General features: G+C 44.5%; 3 protein-coding genes across 6 annotated transcripts; 2 read left to right on the forward strand and 1 right to left on the reverse strand.

Annotated features, from left to right (window-relative positions):
• Positions 1-127: 127 nt before the first annotated feature.
• LOC133161122 (lysosomal thioesterase PPT2-A-like) lies at positions 128-3,882 on the reverse strand. Of its 2 annotated transcripts, XM_061289387.1 has the most exons (9): positions 3,807-3,882; positions 3,442-3,682; positions 3,097-3,250; positions 1,654-1,749; positions 1,481-1,588; positions 1,153-1,236; positions 932-1,016; positions 522-576; positions 128-425 (listed from the first exon to the last, which is right to left on the reverse strand). In XM_061289387.1, exons 1-9 carry the CDS (start codon positions 3,833-3,835, stop codon positions 282-284), a joined length of 996 nt encoding a protein of 331 aa, XP_061145371.1. In that variant the 5' UTR covers positions 3,836-3,882; the 3' UTR covers positions 128-281. The 2 variants fall into 2 exon arrangements, with proteins under 2 accessions (XP_061145371.1, XP_061145372.1); XM_061289388.1 differs by lacking the exon at positions 3,807-3,882 and having other exon boundaries at positions 3,442-3,779.
• A 64-nt stretch (positions 3,883-3,946) lies between these two features.
• Positions 3,947-16,791, forward strand: dhx16 (DEAH (Asp-Glu-Ala-His) box polypeptide 16). 3 transcript variants are annotated; one of them, XM_061289329.1, is made up of 25 exons: positions 3,947-4,233; positions 4,484-4,686; positions 4,797-5,038; positions 5,101-5,284; positions 5,375-5,431; positions 5,523-5,777; positions 5,882-6,115; positions 6,227-6,415; positions 6,524-6,634; positions 6,720-6,835; positions 6,960-7,170; positions 7,265-7,363; positions 7,482-7,634; positions 7,697-7,837; positions 7,952-8,114; positions 8,438-8,556; positions 8,638-8,705; positions 8,794-8,956; positions 9,032-9,193; positions 9,321-9,494; positions 10,096-10,985; positions 11,069-11,288; positions 14,164-14,271; positions 14,944-15,634; positions 15,837-16,791. In XM_061289329.1, the coding sequence occupies exons 2-21, from the start codon at positions 4,489-4,491 to the stop codon at positions 10,222-10,224; spliced, it is 3,168 nt and encodes a 1,055-aa protein (XP_061145313.1). In that variant the 5' UTR covers positions 3,947-4,233; positions 4,484-4,488; the 3' UTR covers positions 10,225-10,985; positions 11,069-11,288; positions 14,164-14,271; positions 14,944-15,634; positions 15,837-16,791. The 3 variants fall into 3 exon arrangements, with proteins under 3 accessions (XP_061145313.1, XP_061145312.1, XP_061145314.1); XM_061289328.1 differs by having other exon boundaries at positions 10,096-11,288; XM_061289330.1 differs by having other exon boundaries at positions 5,104-5,284; positions 10,096-11,288.
• Positions 16,792-17,201: 410 nt separating this feature from the next.
• On the forward strand, positions 17,202-20,142 carry mgat1a (alpha-1,3-mannosyl-glycoprotein 2-beta-N-acetylglucosaminyltransferase a). The gene is made up of 3 exons (XM_061289520.1): positions 17,202-17,426; positions 18,085-18,717; positions 18,899-20,142. The coding sequence occupies exons 2-3, from the start codon at positions 18,118-18,120 to the stop codon at positions 19,595-19,597; spliced, it is 1,299 nt and encodes a 432-aa protein (XP_061145504.1). The 5' UTR covers positions 17,202-17,426; positions 18,085-18,117; the 3' UTR covers positions 19,598-20,142.
• The last annotated feature ends 54 nt before the right edge of the window (positions 20,143-20,196 follow it).

The following is a 20,196-nucleotide window of genomic DNA, read 5'->3' on the forward strand; positions in this document are numbered from 1 at the left end:
GTTGACTCGATGTGCGCTGTGGTTTTTGTCAAATTAGTTTTCATTAATATCCGCTAGATGGCAGTAAAGCCGTTGTCATTACCTGGTTAAAAATACTTTTGAAGCATAAAGATGGAAATTCAAACACTTAGGGAAATTGGCTTTTATTTTTATCCCCCCATTCAACTATAAATCTAACTGAGAAAACCTTTGATTAAAGGTGAGCAATCTAAAAAGTCACAGAATTCTAAAATCTTTTCTTAATTCTCAAACACCTTTCCATCGTACCCCCCCCTTTCCCTTCAAGTGAGCCACTTCTCGATGCAATTGGTGAATACAGTGAAATTGGAGTGCCAGTCGATGTGCTTGACCCCAGAGCAGAGGCAGAGTGAAAGGTCACCGCGAGCGTTCAGCGTCTTCAGTCCAAAAGTGTCATTCCTGTAAAACTATCCACAGGTTGCAATTAGAATATCTTTCAAAAATCAATCAATATGCATCAACAGCGATGGAGTAGATGGGAAGAGGGAACAGAAAGAGGGTACCTCTTGGTTCCTCATTTCCACAACATGTTCTTTGTTGTCATAGAACCCAAAGTGGCTGAAGAATTAAAAAAAAGGAAACGAGTATTAACACTGAACCCCTCCGAAGGCCCCAACTAAGCGCTGCATATTTTACAAAATGGCACCTGTTGTGTAACATCCTCTTTATCGTCGCAAAGTGGTTTCAATTTGAGATGGCAGGGTGACCAATAAGAAAATGCATAGCTCATTTGCTAACTAAAAAAAAAAAAGAAAACTCTCCTTTTAAAGAAAAAAACAAAACGTATGTGAACCGCCATCTTTGCCCACCTCAGTGTAATTTTCTTATCATCCCGACATACCTATAAATTTATTATATCGTCTTCTTCTAAACAAATTTCTGTGTCATCCTTATAAATAGAAGAGTGTCAAACCTGGACTGCCATGGAGTGATGACATCATCATCCGGTCCGCCAATCAACACCAGCTTCTTGATACGTAGGAAGTTCTCCCTCCAGGCTGACAAAGGTTTATTAATATTATTTCTATCATTATTACAATCTTAACACAAAGGCAGCATTGGGATTACTCTTGTGTGCTGCCTAAATAGTGAGTTGGCTATCAGGAATTGTGGATTGTGTGATGTTGCGCTTACATTTTGTGTTGTTGTGAGGTATGTCACCGTTGAGTAGTGGAAGAAAATTGCTGTTCTTCAAATAACTGGGCCTGTGATGAGGATCTGTGGAATATAGACACAATTATTGTTCAAATTGATGAGATAATTATCCTAATGTCAGGGGTTCTAGTAATGATCTCTGTGGGACGCCATCAAACAATCCATCTATTTATGAAGCTTGCAAATTGTTACCATCCACACGATCCAAAATTGTGCAAAATTGGACTTTTTACATTGTACAGGTTTCATTTTACATCACGCCTGAACAATCCAAATTGAAATATTTCAACTCCAAGAATGTGCTCACCATTCCAATACTGGCAAATCGACACTTTTTGTCCCAGTCTGTTGTAGCAAACCAGGTAGATTGTATCTTTGATGCAGTAGGGAAACACCCGATGAAGGTAGTCTGTTTCTGGCGGAACAAAAAAAAGCTTGACATGATAGCGACATGCTGCAAGCACTGTTTGACTGTCTAACCTCCATATTGGCCGGCCAGAGGTGACGACAATGCAATGAAGTTGTGGACGTTGTGGTTGGGCATGGTGGAGAGGAGGGCTCGACATATTAGACCACCTAAAAAAGGTTACAAATATCAATATTAACTAGAATTTGCAATTCCTGAAGAAATTGCGTGTGAAGGTGAAGAAGTTGAATAAATATTTAAGGAATGCTGCAGAATGATGTTGAAACGAGTTGAATCGGTTGAAAAATGTAGAAATGAGAAGGGAAAAAGGAAATATTGGAGAATTGGGTGTGAATTTCAAAATAAAAGATGTGAAGTTTTTGGTAAGTTGTGGAATAGGTAGAAAAATGATGAACAGTTGAAAGTTGGAACGAGTTGAATCGGTGGAAAAATGTAGAAATGAGAAGGGAAAAAGGAAATATTGGAGAATTGGGTGTGAATTTCAAAATAAAAGATGTGAAGTTTTTGGTCAATGGGAAGTTGTGGAATAGGTAGAAACATGATGAACAGTTGAAAGTTGGAATGGGTTGAATCGGTTGAAAAATGTAGAAATTAGAGTAGAACAACGAAACTTTAGAGAATTTTGGTTGAATTTCAAAATAAAAGATGTGAAGTTTTTGGTAAGTGGGAAGTTGTGGAATAGGTAGGCAAAAGATGAACAGTTGAAAGTTGGAACGAGTTGAATCGGTGGAAAAATGTAGAAGTTAGAAGTGAAAAACGAAATTTTATGAAATTTTGCAAAATTTTGTGCAAATTTTAAAAGTGAAAACGTGAAATTTCTGAATTTGGCAAGTTTGGGAATGTCCCCAATGTGATTTGAATGTGTTGAATGATGTGAATTTCAAACTGGAACAACGTAAATGTGAAACGTTGAATCTGCCATTAAGAATGAATGGGGAAAGAGTTGCCATAAATTTGTGAATTTTGCGAAAACGGAAAATTTTTGGGACAGAAAAAAAGTAATGAATATTTGGAATAAGTGAAAAGTGGAACGGAGTGAATCGGTTGAAGTATGTGGAACTAGTTAAGCGCCGAAAAAGTGAGCGGAAGATGTAGAATAATAATAAAGGACGGGAATAACAATAGTGGTCTTCACCTTCACACTAATAATAAAGGACAAGCATAACAATAGTGTGAAGGTCTTCACCTTCACACTAATAATAAAGGACAAGCATAACAATAGTGTGAAGGTCTTCACCTTCACACTAATAATAAAGGACAACAATAACAATAGTGTGAAGGTCTTCACCTTCACACTAATAATAAAGGACAACAATAACAATAGTGTGAAGGTCTTCACCTTCACACTAATAAAGGACAGGAATAACAATAGTGTGAAGGTCTTCACCTTCACACTAATAAAGGACAGGAATAACAATAGTGTGAAGGTCTTCACCTTCACAATAAATATTGTAGGAGCACTTTCACCTTGACCTGAAAGAAATATACGTGTATACCTTGCGAGAAACATAGCAGGTGTACGCCGTCTTGAGCCGAACTCATTATGGGCTCGATGGCCCGATGGAAGTTTTGCACCTGGTTCCACAGCGGCTTGAGACTGGACATGTCATTGTACATGTCCACCACCGTCACCTCTGTGCCAGGATGCGTCTGCAATGAGTTCCCGTTTTCAATCGTGCAAAACAATAATAATCATAAAAATCAGCCGAAATACAAACCAGTTATTTCTTATGTTAGTTTTACCTTTCAATAACTGCTTATATGCTTGTTGCAAGTATTTGAGAAAACGTCTGAAATTATTTTTTTAATATTACAATAATTTTTGAATCTGGAAATCTGACCTTATTAATGAAGAGAACCAGCATTTGGAACTGTTTGGGTCCATCTAGGATTCCATGCACGATGATGACCGGCCGGTAGCCATCGACGCGGGCGCAGGTGAGCACCAACACCGGGAGCAGGAGAGCCGCAGTCGGAGTCCTCATCCCGAAAGTCCTGTTTGTTCTGTTTGTATTGTTCCTTGTCAATCGTTTTGGGGTTGAGTGCGGCGCTGGTGCGTATTTAGGCTCCAATTTAATTCTGCTGAAATAATAAAAAAGGAAGAAAAGAAAAAACTATTATTGAAAAAAGTCCCTGGCGCATGCTTGAAAGTTTTTTTTAAATGCGGAAAAAAATCTGTTAAAATAATAAAAAAAGGAAGAGAAACCTCATTGAGAGAAAGTGAGTGGCGCGCATGCTTGATTTTTTTTTCTTTTTTTAAAAAAAAAAAGCCACCAAAGCAATTCACGTGACAGGATTTTTCTTATTGTTCCAGTGATGGCCACAAGAGGGCAGTAACTAGTAACCTCCTTCATTCTCCTACTTTTTTCATAATCGAAGGAGAGTTTCTTGCAAGCAGACATGCGCGTAAACTTAGCGTCATTAAAAATGGACTGTTTATCTCGTTATCTTGTTTTATAGTTACTTGTGTCTTAAAATGTATGATGGCACATTCGACTTAAAAGTTACTCATTCCGTCACCGTGTGTAGCAGCTGCCAATTATGGACTAAGTTAGCTCGCGTTTAAGAGTGAGCTAGCTTTTAGCCTCCGAGTTTTGGAGCATAAACAACGTTGAATTGACATTTTCAAAGCGGTAGGTGGAATTGTATTGTTAATATTCTGTGTCCAATGAAGTTTTGATATTCTTCTGATGTACGAAAAGGTCGGCTGATAAATTATAAAGTTGTGGCTTCCTGGTTATCAAGACAATAAGTAACAAATTGTAACAATTTTCAAGATTCAACCTTTTGAAATATCAAAGCTATTTTATTGCTACAAGGTTAAATCATATACCAGTTCAGCAAAACACTGACCAGATAATTTATTTATTTATAAATATACAGACACCATGGCCGACCTTGAGCAGTGGGTCAACGACCGGCTGCATGACATCTTGGGCCTGAGCGACCGTTATGTTGCTCAGTTCATGATCGGCATTGGCCGGAAGGCGAGCAGCTCTCAGGACTTTGTGAGCAGGCTCCAGCAGACAGGCACCATCGACATCGACCAGAGCATCACCACCTTTGCCCATGAGCTGTTTGACAAAGTGTGTGGACTCATTTTAAAAAGCTGAAATTTCCCTTAACCGACCCCCACAATCTCCATAAATGGAGTACGATAAGATTAAAAAACGTCAACACTGATGATGTGTTGCAGATTCCTCGCAAGCAGGTCGTGGAAAAAGCCTCCCGGGTGATGGAGCGCCAGGCCATCGAGATGGACAGGAAGAACCGCACGTACACTTTGCTGGAGGATAGCGACAGCGAAGAGGACATCGTTGTGGAGAAGCAGCGTGGGACTAAGAAGAAGAACAAAGAGAAGGACGGAGGGAGCAAAAGGAAGAACATCCGGCGGAAGAAGGAGAGCGAGTCGTCCAGTGAAGAAGAAGCGCCTGTTAGGTAATCTACAAATGGAGTCCCCTTTGTATTTTGTCGCTCAAAATGTTCATTTCGTTGTACAGCAGGGCTAAGTCGAGCAAGGATGACAACTCGGCTATGAAGAGTGAAGATCATGAAGAAGAAGAGTGGGAGAAAGAAGAGCGGGAGCGACTACACGACATCGAGGAGCGCGACGCCTTTGCCGAACGCGTCAAGCTGAGAGACAAAGATAAGACGAGGCACATCGCGGAGAGGACGGACAAAAAGGTGAAAGGCCGTGGGAGGATACCCACAAAAGATCCCCCTTAAAAAAAAACGACTCCATCATGCTCTTCTGTTTTGCTTTTTGTTTTTCAGGCTTACGAGGAGGCTCAGAAGAGACTGAAGTTGGCTGAAGATGACCAGAGAAACATGGTAGGCAGAAAGCATCATGTGCTTTGTATTTTCTCCAGAATATGAAAAAATAATTTTGTGAAAATGAATTCCTCGCTCCCTCCTATGCCAGTTGCCCGATTTGCGGAAGCAGTCCCGCCGCGAATACCTGAAGAAGCGTGAGGAGGAAAAGCTGGAGGACCTGGAGGCGGAACTCGTCGACGAGGAGTACCTGTTTGCCTCGGACGACCTGACCGAGCGTGAGAAGAAGGAGGTGGAGTACAAGCAAACACTGCGAGACCTGGCGAAGGACTACAAGAAGGCTGGAGCAAAGGAGCTGGAGGAGAGGAAGAACAGATACTACATGCCGGAGGAGATCAGGAGAAAGGTGGGCGTTTCCAACTTCCCTGAAATATTGTTTGTGCCAAACTAGAATGAAAAATGCAGAAAAGTGTCAAAATAGCTCATCAGCCTTGGTTTTCGTTTGTCTAGGAGGTGCCCCAGAAGGAGTTGGAGCTAGAGGAGGAGCTCCCCATGGAGCTGGGCGGCGAGCAGGGTCGCTGGGAGGAGGAGCGGCTCAAGACGGCCTCGCTCAACTTCGGTGCCAAGAAGGAGCGCGAGCAGGGCGTGAGGCGCCAACAGGAGAAGTACCAGCTCATCCTGGAGGAGGAAGAGATGATCGACTTTGTCAGCACCGCCATCACCATGAAAGGGACTTTGATGGAGGTGAGAAGGTTGATAAAATATACCAACGTCACACCTTCTAAACTTCTCGCTGGGTCTAAAGAGTGGAAAGTGATTCTCTTTTTTAAACACATGGAATTAATCCCCCCCCAGGACGAGACTCCGGCATTGTCCCAAGCAGAGCTGAAGAAGCAGTCCATGCAGGAGGTCCGCCGCAGCCTCCCCATCTTTCCATTCAGAGAGGACCTGCTAGCTGCCATCCACGAGCACCAAGTTCTGGTCATCGAGGGCGAGACGGGCTCGGGAAAGACCACACAAATCCCGCAGTACCTCTTTGAGGACGTGCGTGTTGTATTACAGTTTTTATTTTTTTCCCCCCAGTCGCTTGGTCAATATTTTTTTTCCTTTGCATTTCAAGTTTTTTTTTTTTTTCCTCAACCCTTCTCTTAGGGTTTCACCAAAGGAGGGATGAAGATCGGATGCACGCAGCCTCGCCGAGTGGCCGCCATGTCGGTGGCCGCTCGGGTGTCGCAGGAAATGAGCGTCAAGCTCGGTAATGAGGTAATTAAATGGCGAGAAAAAAAAAAACACTTTAATTCTGCTGGTGTTTGTCCTTCATTTTTTTGGGGGGTGACATTTTATCCAGGTGGGCTACAGTATCCGCTTTGAGGACTGCACATCAGAGAGGACGATCATCAAGTACATGACCGACGGCATGCTGCTACGAGAGTTTCTCACCGAGCCCGACCTCGCCAGCTACAGGTAACGTTCTCACTGACCCGCGTGTCATTAATCCAAACTTCCTCTTCTATATAATGGAACCTCAGAGTCGTTCTTTGATCCGATCCCCCCCAAAAATAAAATTGCCCCCTCCTGTTTCATTCAGTGTGATCATCATCGACGAAGCTCACGAGCGAACCCTCCACACGGATATCCTGTTTGGCCTCATCAAGGACATCGCCAGGTTCCGTCCCGAATTGAAGGTGCTGGTGTCAAGCGCCACACTGGACACGGCGCGCTTCTCCACCTTCTTCGACGACGCGCCCGTCTTCAGGATCCCCGGCAGGAGATTCCCCGTGGACATATTCTACACTAAAGTGAGTGCCGGTTCCGCCGTTGAGATGAATGCCATGTGTTTGTTTTATTAGTGTGAGAAAAACGACAACGCATTTTTAATTGTGGAAATTTTAGGCTCCAGAGGCTGACTACATGGAAGCGTGTGTGGTGTCAGTGCTGCAGATCCACGTCACGCAACCTCCTGGAGATATTCTGGTCTTCCTCACTGGACAGGTACGCCGCAAGAATCGAGCTTAAAAAAAAATTTGACTGTGAAATTTTAGTTTTCTGTATGCCAATTGTGTTTGTGGCCCATAAGCCAATTTAAAATCCTAATTCTCCCGTCATATAGGAGGATATCGAGACATGCTGCGAGCAGCTCCAAGACCGATGTCGGCGGCTGGGCTCCAAAATCGCCGAGCTGCTCGTCCTGCCCATCTACGCCAATCTGCCCTCTGACATGCAGGCCAAGATCTTCAGCCCCACGCCGCCCGGTGCACGCAAGGTAAGATCATGCAAGTGGAAATCTCCTTTTTCAAAGACCCTTTGCACCATCCTCCTTTTTAGGTGGTGGTGGCGACCAATATTGCGGAAACCTCCTTGACCATTGACGGCATCATCTATGTCATCGACCCGGGTTTCTGCAAGCAGAAGAATTACATCGCCCGGACCGGGATGGAATCTCTTATCGTCATGCCTTGCTCTCGGGTGACTGCACACACACACCACTCGGCAATTTAGGAGGATTCATTTGGTATCGCGAGCCAAAGTTTGAGACTGGTTATCTCACACATGCTGATGTCCCACCGTGTGATTTTCCAGGCGTCGGCCAGTCAGAGAGCAGGCCGCGCCGGCCGAGTGGCCGCCGGCAAATGCTTCAGGCTCTACACGGCGTGGGCCTACAAACACGAGATGGAGGACATGACCGTGCCCGAAATTCAGAGGACCAACCTGGGAAATGTGGTGCTGCTGCTCAAGAGTTTGGGTGGGTGCGATGCACGATGACACCCAACGAAACGCAGTGTCGAACGAACGACAGCTCAGCCGCGTTATCTTTACGAAGGTGGCATTTTTTGGTCACATGTCCGACACAATCAGTCTCATGCATCTCGTGTTCCAGATTTTTTTTGGTAGCTCAAGCGGATCGTCAACATGCTTATCTTGGCTGCAGCGATGACAAAAATATTATCCTGTCCTAAATCTAAACATTCCTCGGAAACCTTTTTTTTTTTGTTTATGAAATGTAAATGTTCCATTCTGATCGTGGAATCACTTCTGATCTATTTATTGTTTTTTGTCCGTGTCCAGGTATCAATGACCTTCTCCACTTTGACTTCATGGACCCGCCGCCGCACGAGACTCTTCTGATGGCTCTGGAGCAGCTTTACGCCCTCGGAGCACTCAACCACTTAGGAGAACTCACCACGGTATTCCACACAATAGAAGGGATGGCTATTTTTAGGACACGATGCTCACTTGTCGCTCCCTCTCCTGTCCGCGGACTTCAGTTGGGTCGCAGGATGGCCGAGCTGCCCGTGGACCCCATGCTGAGCAAGATGATCCTCGCCTCTGAGCAGTGAGTCTCTTCCCACTCCAACTGTCGTGGTGTTTTTTTTCACGACCTCTTCCCTCACATCATAGCCGCTTTGCTTCTCCTCTTCCAGGTACAAGTGTTCTGAGGAGGTTCTCTCAATCGCCGCCATGCTCTCAGTAAACAACGCAATCTTCTACCGGCCCAAGGACAAGGCGGTGCATGCTGACAACGCCAGGATGAACTTTGTGGTGCCCGGCGGGGATCACCTGGTCCTGCTGAATGTCTACACGCAGGTATGGATGGCTTGTTTGAAGGATTCTTTTTTTTTTATATAAAATATTAATAAATAGAAACATTTTCGACCTTAGTGGGTGGAGAGCGGTTACTCGACACAGTGGTGCTACGAAAACTTCATCCAGTTTCGCTCCATGAGGCGAGCGCGGGACGTCCGGGACCAGCTGGAGGGCCTGATGGAGCGCATCGAGGTGGAGATGGTCAGCTCCCAGGGTGATTCCATGCCTATCCGTAAGGTGGGAGCATCCACTAGTACCAGATACCGTAAAGTAGGACCGGTATCAGCCCCGGTTCCCGATACTCACCCGACCCCAATTTGAGTGACAATGATGTGAAACTTTTGAATGAATGGGCTCTTTGCAGGCGGTGACAGCGGGCTACTTCTACCACACGGCGCGGCTCAGCAAAGGAGGCTACAGGACGGTGAAACATCAGCAGACCGTCTACGTCCACCCGAGTAGTTCGCTGTTTGATGAGCAGCCCCGGTGGCTCATTTACCACGAGCTGGTCATGACCACTAAGGAGTTCATGAGACAGGTCTGTACCATCGACAACAAAAAGCTATTTTAGATTATGAATGATCATAAATACCACCCCCCACTCAAAGGGAAACCAAATTTAAAAAAAAATCCAAATCAGCAATAGAAAATCATGAAAAAAATAAATAATATTTGCGGGAAAAAATAGCAAAATATTTGTATATATAATATACATTTGTGAGTTGTATAAATGTACAAACTATATGTAAATGGAAAAACATTGAATAATATTTGGGACAGCAGTATAAAAAATCCAAATAAGCGATAGAAAATCATGAAAAAAAATAAAATAATATTTGTGGACGGCAGTATGAAACACAACAAAAATTTGTTACAAAAATAGAAAATCATACAAAAAAAAAATCTGAGCGCCTCCCCAGTATTGGTTTCACCTCACATGAGCAGCATTTATTGAACTCCAAATCAATTTCAAGTCACTCCTACCCATTGAACTAGACGACGTCTCGTTAGAACAAAGAAGTGCCGTTTTTCTTGAGTGACTCCACGAGGAAACTATTTGCTTGTCACGCTGACTAGGCACAGAAGGAGGAAATGCGGCTGACAATTATGGAGCTAATAGCTTCTGTTTTTGCCCCCAGGTGGTGGAGATCGAGAGCGGCTGGCTTCTGGAAGTGGCTCCTCACTACTACAAGAGCAAGGAAGTGGAGGATAGCAACAACAAGAAGATGCCCCGCAACCAGGGCAAGGCCAAGGAGGAACTGGGTTGAAAGCCACCGACCCCATTACGATGGCACACTGGCCAATTCGCAGGCGTTAGTGGACATGGTGGGGAAGAAGAAAAAAAAAAAAATGGACATGCCCAAACAGCCTGAACACAAAGCTGTGACGAATAGAGATTCCACCTTAAAGTGGCTCCCGAACGGTTTAATTATAAACCCGATTGCCTGCGGGGATGACGTACGATTCACCGGGCTCATTAGTGACGCTTTGCTACCCCACTCTTGAATTGTTGTCCTGATTGCTGAAAAGCAATAAATGTTTTTTACCGCTATTTGGAGTTCCTCTGCACATTCAAATACTTCTTTCCGTCTTCATTTTTTACATCTTTTGATTGCAAAACTCTTTGACCATATGATTAATGACCAGCATCTTTGGTGATGTTTACATATTTTGTATCATGGGAGTAATGACCCCACCCGCCCCCACCCTGATATAATTTGACCTACGCAACTATGTGGTTTCGATATTTATCCACAGTGTTCCCAGCACGTCAAACTGTGGCGAGCGTCGGTAAACGTCCAGACCGCACAAAGACTCATCGGGTTGGTGCGACGCACGAGTTATGACGGTAAGGACCAGTTTTGCTGCGCGCTCTCCGATGTGTATCACGTACGAGGCGGGCCGCCTGTGCAAATATGCGGCCTGCTGACATCCATCACGCCTGTCGGCTAATGGAGGTCGAGGACCTGCCGGAGCTACACAGGAAGTGCTGATAATGCTTCACAGAAACTGGAAGAGTCACAGAAAGGTGGACGTCCTTGGAAATGAATTTGGATGCATGTCAAATGTTAAGCAAGCCCTGACTGACTTATTGACATGTTCCTCGAGCAGAACCGTATACACACGGCGGAGCAGGTCCGACTGGTCCGACCGAAGGCGGCTTGCCGGGCGGGCAAGGGGGGGAGTGCCTCTTCCGAGAAGGTGGTGCTGTGTCATAGTGGGAAAACAAGACAGAACAGACTTGGAATGAAAGAGGAAGGCCAGCGCAGACCAGTTTTACAACAGGAGGTCCACTTATGGAACTGCTGGTGATGTGAGACTTCCTCGACAGGTGTGTTTCGGTTTTGATCTTATTTTTTGCAGTGGTGGGAAGTAAAGTAACATTTGAGTAGATTTTTTTTTTTTTATAGGTCAAGTATTTGACACTTCTTTACGTGTCTGCGCCAGCTTCTGACATTGAGATCTTCTAATTTGAAAATACACGTTTTTGTTTTTCTTTAGTTGGCATAAGCTAATTGAGCAATTTTACGACTCAATTCACAAGGTTACCTAAGCTTTGGAAAATGTTTTTTTTTCTCCTTTCCATTTCCTTCCGAGTAGAATCAATATGCAGTATAAACATAGAGGAAGATTTTTTTTATTTTTATTTGTTTCAGTAATTGTATATAATTGATGAGAAATGTATTCATTATGATTTTTCAGTACTACATTTGGAGTGCTTTTTAAAAACATTTGTTTATAATTTGGTTTGACTGTAAGGCAATCATTTTCTTAATTTTTTTTAAGAATCTTTCAGATGAACTTGTTCGAAACCTGAAAGTGTTTGGGTTGATTCTAGTGGAGCGAAATCAGGTTTGGGCCGTAATCTGAAGCCGCCACAGGCATGCTTGCTGTGCAGTGAAACCCAAAAAACAAATAGAAACGACGTTAACTAACGCTAAAACAATGTCGGAGGTCATTGGCCGGCACACCTGCTCCTTTCCTGCTTTGCCACTTGCAAACGGGTTGTTTGGTCGTCCGCAGAAAGCCTCGACTGGAAAACACCCACGGCCGACATGAGCGACGAGCGGGAGAGGCGGCGGCCTCGTCGTAGCCGCAGCCACGACGCCCGACCGCCCCCCAACGTTAAGCCCCGGATGGACAACCGTCGCCCGCAAAATGCCCGCAGGTCCAGGAGCTCCGACTCGGAGCGAGGGCGGCGGAGAGAGCGCCGCTCGGGGGAGCCCAACCAGCAACGGCATCAGCACCGGCGCCGCAGGAGCGCCGACGAGCGCCCCCCGCCGCCCGAGGGAAGCGACAGCGACGAGCGGGAGTGCGCCATCTGCTTCTGCTCCTACGACAACACCTTCAAGACGCCCAAACTGCTGGCCTGCGGGCACACCTTCTGCCTGGAGTGCCTGGCCCGCATCAACGTGACGGCGCCCGAGCTCAAGACGCTGTCGTGCCCCGTGTGCCGCGAGCTCACCGACATCCCGCACGGCCAGGACTTGCCCCGCCTGGGCAACAACCAGGACATCATCGGCAAGCTCCCGCCCGAGATGCGCCGCGCCAAGTCCATCCGCTTCAAACGCAGCAAGGGCAAGCTGCTCCTGAAGCCCAGCGGCCCCGCCAACGTCGGGGTCCTCACACTGCCACACAAGAGCCACGAGACCCAAGCGGCGCCCGCCGACGCTTTACGCCTGGACGCCATGGAGGGCGGCGTGGAGCCCGCCACCGTGGTGGACGTGGGGCGCCCGCCCAATAGGGTACACGGACGCATCCGCCGCTTTTTCCGCTCGGACCGCTGCTACTACATCACGGTGGGCATCGTGGTCACCATCACGGTGGTGCTCTTGCTTGCGGGCATCCTGGCGTTTGTCATCATCCCCAACACCGCCATCAACCCCGGACCCTCGCCCGGGAACCAAACGAGGCCTCCGCCTTCTCGGAACCATTTCACGACATCGCCGTGACCTGGGGGAGCAAACTTTCAGGAATTTTCATGGAATTTCCGTGGAATAAAGTTTTCAACATGGACAAGAAATAGACTGCTCGGAAAAAGTTGGGGACTCTGTTAGGCTGTCTCAACATACACTGCGGTTTTATTTTTTTTAAACCACTCAAATGTTCCAGCATGAGCTTTTTCTTTTCAGTCAGTGTTTTAGTACTTTTTGTACAAGTTGCTGTTTGACAACAAGGAGCTAAACAACAATAATTCACATGGTTTTCTTGTTTTTAATTCTCAACAATTCTATGCCTGTCTGGATGTTGTTGTTGGTTTTCTTTTTTTTTCTTTTGCTTTGTGCTGCAAGCAAAACAAAAATTGTATAAGCAGGCTTTCGATGTGTGAACTAAGAAAAAAAAAATGCAAATTTTGCACAGATGACTGCTTATAACCAAATTAAATGTTATATATATTATTCTGGATTATGATACCATCCCTATTAAATAAGCAATTTAATTCCCATGGAAATTTACTGGAATTTGCTAACCCACTTCAAAGCCTTACTGTGACGTTTGAACTAATCACTAGTGCTTTACTACGTGTTTGGCCGAGGTGAAGAAATGAAGCCAAACGAGGATGGTGGCATTTTTCAAATGAAGGACGCACCGACTTGGAACCGCACGCGAGGGAATGTATTGTTGTTTATGACCCGGCTAGCTTTCCATAGCCATGTTTATACGTGTGAATTTATTGTAAATGTTTTTCAAACCTACCAGAAATAGGTCAAACTCTATAAAGAGAAGTTATCGCAATTTTTTATCTTTTTTTACAATGCTATGTTCTGTTCGGCCCCACTAATCTAAACAGTATTATGATTAATATTGTGGAATATGAAGCAACAAAATCCACTCGTTTTGAATCCATCTCAGGAGACGGCCATTTTGCCACGTCACATGATCAAACTCCGAAAACCCGGATCTCATTTGGCCAATGCTAAGCCAGCCAAAATGTAAATAACAAGAACAGTGTGTATAAATATGTATTTGTGTATAAACAAATGAATTTATTGTATGATACCAAATGATTGCAAAGTTGTACAGAATATGTTTCACTAAAATACCTGACTAATGTGGGATTTTTTTTTGGACTGTGTTATTTGTATACTACTGTACTGTTTCCTTTTGGGAGGTCAGCACATATGGATATTGTCATCTTGTTTGTCTTGAGACGTGAGAGTAGGCTCTCGTAAACATCGAATAAGTTGCTCTCTACTTCCTCCCAGGAAGCTAAACCAGTCTGACGCTGGGTGAGGGACACCTTTATCTGAACTCTTCAGCTTTTGACATTAAGGAGATGGAGGAGACAAGCACACGACAACGCGGAAGAACTCGTAAGTATTACCGTAATTTTCGGACTATAAGTCGCACCAGCCATAAAATGCCCAAAAAAGTGGAAAAAAAACATATATATGTATATAAGTTGCTCCTGAGTATAAGTCGCCCCCCCACCCAAACTATGAAAAAAAACGCGACTTATAGCCCGAAAATTACGGTATCTGCACATTTGCTAACGTTATGGTCGAAAGTCAAGATGTCTGGAACAGAAAGATTGGAGCCGACATGCAGCAGTTTAGTAGAGATATAGAAAATAATTTGTCAAAAAAGAGGCTTGAAACTATTTATTGCCACTCCCGGTTTACATTGACATTAATATAATTAACTTTTCAGTTTTGAATAATAATGAATTTTAAACCCTGTACAACTTTTTAGTAGAGTGTTAAATTATTACTCTAGATGTTTTTATTAAGTTGTCCATTTCAATTTCGAGATTCATATACTAATATTTAGAATATCTCACTCCAATTATAGTATAATTTGAAATATGGAATACTGTGTATTTTTTAATCTTGAATTAATTGCATGAAATGATTTAATTTATATTCTTTTTTTTGTTACTTTTTTAAAGATTCAATTTACTTTCAAGTCGATATTCATTTTGAATCATTATCAACACAATCTATTTTAGTCAGTCTTCCACTTTAATTTTAGTTTTTTATTTATAGTGTCCGTCCGTCCGTGTTATAATGACACCCTCACCCCTCCCGGACTTTGGCAACAGTCTGCCCAAGAAGATCCCCCTCCCCTCCGCCCCTGTAACCACCAGTGGGGGGGACGGAGGTTGAACGAGTCTCTTGGACTCCTCCGACCGCCATGGCTTCGACTCCCTCCGCTTCGGCCCTCACTTCGGTGCTCCGATGTCGCGGTACACTGTGGACCAGGAATCCGCCGAGCAAGCGAAGCTCCCCCTCGGCGTACGGCCCCGCGCTGGCGGGCGGAACTCGGCGCGACTCGCCCGGCCGCGGAGAGAGCTTGTCGTATCGACTGTCCGTGCGGTACGATTCACCATCGCGGGAGGGCGATGGGGCCCACCGATCGAGGGAGCTGCAGAGAAGCGGCCCGGAGGCACGCGCAGTGTTCCAAGCCAGCAAAGGAGCTCGCCAACCCGCGGCGGTTGTTCTCATTACCCGGTTAATACGACCGTGTCAAACCAAAGTGTTCGTACGGGACATGTGTGAGCATCGCTTAGGGTTTGGTGGACTGTGCCGTGACGGTGGACAAATGACCCCGTCTTTCGTGGAGACCAGATGGAGCACTTTGAGGAGCACTTGCCGTTCTCTCCAACTTCTGCTGACCCACATTGTATTACGCCGGCTGGCCATACTCTGCGGATGCGGCAGGGGGCGCCAACGCAAGGTGACGCACGTCAAGAACGATTGTGAAACGTCGATCAATATTCAGAGAAATATTTATTCAAAAATAAAATATTGTTTCAAATATACGTATTAGAAAGAAAACTATATTAAACCGATACATCTGAAAATAATAGAAATATTTCAATTGGAATACAACATTTCAATATTTGGTACTAATGTTGATCTTTTCTGTTTTCTGACAGATTAAGAGAAATGATTCCGGAAAGAAGATGCCCAAATATGGACCTGATTGACAGTCGGAGGCCTTGAACTTGACACACTGTGATCCTTGCCTTATTTATTGACTTTTATCTCTGTCTGTGTGAACAATTTGGTTATCTTCTGTCCATGAGCGTAACACGTGGGGGTGCAGCGTGGCCTTCATGTGTATTTTGCACATTTGGACTTCAACCTATTGAGCAAAAAAAAAAAGTAAAATCTGTGAGCACTTTTTCGGCAGTGAACAGAAACCTGCGTTGAGAGGTAAAAAAAACAGAAAATGTCTTTGTTATATGTGAGAAAAGATGCCTTGAATTGCTAAACGTGACATGAGTCACTGAGTGGGCTCTCTAGTTCTCTCGATAACTATTGGGTTATTTCCCTAACTCACCGGGTTGATGAGTTTATGTGGTAGTTTATAGCCCTTGGCTCAATTGTGTTTCCAAATGTCTTTTTAGAAAGTACAAACTTACGTAAGTGAGTCGCAACCGTGTAAAAATAGTTGTCACCTGGAATGAATTTGGATGCCTGGCAACATGGAAGATGTTTACCACTTGGACCGTGCCCCATGTTCCAGTGCGATGGATGCTAAACGTGCCTTTTGGTTTGCCAAAAATGAAGGCGAGGGAATGCTGAAATGGAAGTCTCGCCGTCATAGCGTGTGTGACGTCACTGACGTTGGCTACAGCGGCGGAAGTTTGAAACTCAACTGTAGTTTTCTAACAGTTCATCTCTCCTGGTTCACTAGACTTTTTTTAAAAATGGGCTTTTGTCCCAGAAATTTGCTAAGGGAATGGCTAATTGGCTCCATGTTAAGGTGTAGCTACTCACGGTTGTAGCGTTGTAAACAAATAATAGGGAAACGTTCCACAATTTTTACTTCTATTATGGATATTATATTTTTACTTGCTATTCTGCAATAAAAAAAAATCTCCCCCAGGCAGTCTCAACCGTGTATGAAATACAGTCCGGTAAATTGTTTTAATTCATTTTTTAAATGTATTTCTAAATTTTAATTGTTTTTTTCTCATCAGACATTTTGTAACGTAAAATTGAAATGGTCTGGCCTTTTTAATTTTATTTATTTATTTATTTATTTATTTATTTATTTATTTATTTATTTATTTATTTATTTATTTATTTATTTATTTATTTATTTATTTATTTATTTATTTATTTATTTATTTATTTATATATATTTGCATTTCTTTTAAAGCTCATCATATACATATCCACTTAGTACATACTGGTATCATATGTTTGATTTTCTGTATATTTATTTTTGCCGAAAATGTCTTCTTTTTTTTTTCTTACTCTCGGGGCGGAAGCTTTACGCAAAACGTAAATAAAGGAGGCGTGGCGCTCCTTTCACATGACTTGAGAAGCAGGATAGACGCGCCGCGGACAACTTGGATCTTCCAAGTAGCAGACGCGCTCAGACAAGACAACATTTTGTCAGCGGCTCATTATCGAGCTACATTAACTTAAACTTTTAACGTCTCGTGCAGACAAGTTGCTTCCGCCACCGGTTTAAAAAAAAAAAAAAAAGAGGAACAGACGGCGATGTTTTCCGGGTAAGGAATCATTCGTACACGCGTAATCGTTTCGTCTTTAATACATCAAATTATTCTCACGAGTTGCCAGGGAGTTTTTTAGTTTCGGTTTTGTAAAAAAAAAAACGTTTATTTCGTATGCTGCAGAAACTGGTTGATTTATCAGAACTGTGGGACGCGAGTTGAAAAATGCAGGCCGACATCTAGTGGAAGAGATTCCAAATGTTCTGGCTCTCACTGGATGGAAGTTTTTTGTTGGTTCGGGGTGACTGTCAAGACCAGACTGGCTGGGACTTTTTCTACGATGTAAAGACAGCCATGGGCGGAGCTACAGGGTGGCCAAGGGGGGGGGGGGGGGGGGGGCAAAGGTCACAGCTTTCCAACTTGTGGCCAGAAAATGATAGCTTTTATATTTTATTATTCTATATTTATATTAGCTTTTGTTCGAATAATATAGAACATTTTTCTTTGAACAAAATCAACAATTTTGATGATTATTTTATATGGGAAAGGTGAGACATTGTTTTCTTAAAAAATGCAACTTAAAAGATTAAAAATACTCTTTGGTTTTCTTTATCATATGTATTGTTGCCCTTAGGAATGAACAATTCTTGAAAATAAAAGCGCTGATTATTCTAAAAATGCGGAAACCAATGTAGTTCCTCTTCTCTCTTTGCAGCCTTTTTGGTGTGTGGTTTGATCTGGGGGGGACATGCGCTGCCAGCGAGGTTCTGTGATCCTGTTCGGCACCTTGCTGTTCTTCACCTGGAACGCCATTCTGGTTCTGCTCCTGCGGGCCAGACTTCCAGACCAGGAGGCTCCAAAAGACGACGACAGCAATGACATGGTTGACAGAGTGCTGCGTGTGGCGGACATGTTGGAGAAGGAGCTGCAGATCCAAAACAAAATCCTTATGCAGATCCAGAACTTTCAGCCTGTGCGGGAGGCGTGGCAGAAAAAGAACCTGAATCCACCAACGCCTCATGTTCCCGTCATCCCCGTCCTGGTGATGGCCTGCAATCGGGTTACGGTGCGGCGCTGCCTGGATAAGCTGATCCAGTACCGGCCCTCGGCCAAACTCTTCCCCATCATCGTGAGTCAGGACTGCGGCCACGCCGACACGGCCGACGTCATCCGCTCGTACGGAAGCGCCGTCACGCATCTGATGCAGCCCGACTTGACCGACGTGGCGGTTCCGCCGGAGCACCGAAAGTTTCAGGGCTACTATAAGATCTCCAGACATTACCGCTGGGCTCTCAAGCAGGTCTTCAGCAAACACTCCGCCGTCATCATTGTGGAAGACGACCTGGAGGTATTTGTCAAATTCTTGTCAGAAAATATAACTTGACTCTCGTAAGATTGAGAAGTTTTCCGAAAATGGATGCATCCGTTTAATTTTAAAATCGTTGAATGCACATTGGGTTGCGTTAAAAAAGAAATCCAATGCGACCAATTTGGGAACTTTGTCCAACTAAAGTTTGATCCTCCATCAGGTGGCGCCAGACTTTTTCGAGTACTTCCGCGCCACGCTGCCACTGCTCCAGTCGGACCCGAGCCTGTGGTGCGTTTCGGCCTGGAACGACAACGGCCGTAAAGTCTTCGTGGACCCTGCGGGGTCTCGTCTTCTCTACCGCACTGACTTCTTCCCGGGCCTTGGCTGGATGTTGCTTCGAGAGCTCTGGGAGGAGCTGGAGCCCACGTGGCCCGCCGCCTTCTGGGACGACTGGATGCGCAAACCGGAGCAGCGTCGCGGCCGCGCTTGCATCCGGCCCGAGATCTCGCGCACGCTGACGTTCGGGCGGGAGGGTGTGAGCCTGGGCCAGTTCTACGACAAGTACCTGCAATACATTAAACTCAACTCGGACTTTGTGCCTTTCACCCAGCTGAATCTGACTTACTTGAAAGAGGACGTGTACAAGAAGAACTTCCAGAAAGAGGTTTACGATGCCCCCGCTGTCACTTTTGAGGACGTCCAGCAGGGGGCGCTGGAGGGTAACGGGCCTTTCCGGCTACAGTATTCCAGCAAGGAAAGCTTCAAAGTGTTTGCCCAAAACCTGGGCATCATGAACGATTTCAAATCCGGCGTGCCAAGGACCGGCTACAGAGGCGTGGTCAGCATCTTTTCGAGAGGACGCAGGGTCTACATTGCTCCGCCTCCAGGATGGACTCAGTACGATCCCACTTGGAACTGAATTTTATAGAACTATTTTGGGAGGGGCATACAATTACAGATTTTTTTCTCAAATGGTGTGGGATGTTTACCAAAAGGTGGTGTCAAAATATTTTTTAACGAGGGGGTCCAGAGTTTTATTCCTCCTTATTTGGCTGATAAGGGAGAATTATTCCTGATGATTTCACTGACCAGTGTGAGCTGGAACTTCATTAAAGAAACATCATTTGTAGTGAATGAATAATTTTCAAGCCTATTAAGGGAAATCTTCTGTAGCACAATGGTTGGGAATCACTGGAAGCATAATGGCGCCACTCAGGTCATCTTTTCATAATGTTGCCTTTGCTCTATTCAATTGTTGTCATTTTTGGAGATTGGGTTTGTAGACAATTTCAAATGGTTTCGTTCTAAATTATTTGTAAAACTCTCAGGGCCTTTTTTGAATGTCTGAGATCTATGTTGGTGGTTTCTGTTATTCCTATGGTGGTTCTACTGTGACAATCAAATCACTTTGTTGGTCAAATATTCCATGTTTGGGCATTTTATAATAAAGAAAACAAAGTCAAATGCAAAGATTTCTGTCCTAAGATGGCCGACCACTAACGATGCTACTGACTCCGC

Source organism: Syngnathus typhle, linkage group LG10, assembly GCF_033458585.1.
Source record: "Syngnathus typhle isolate RoL2023-S1 ecotype Sweden linkage group LG10, RoL_Styp_1.0, whole genome shotgun sequence".
Classification (NCBI taxonomy): Eukaryota; Metazoa; Chordata; class Actinopteri; order Syngnathiformes; family Syngnathidae; genus Syngnathus; species Syngnathus typhle.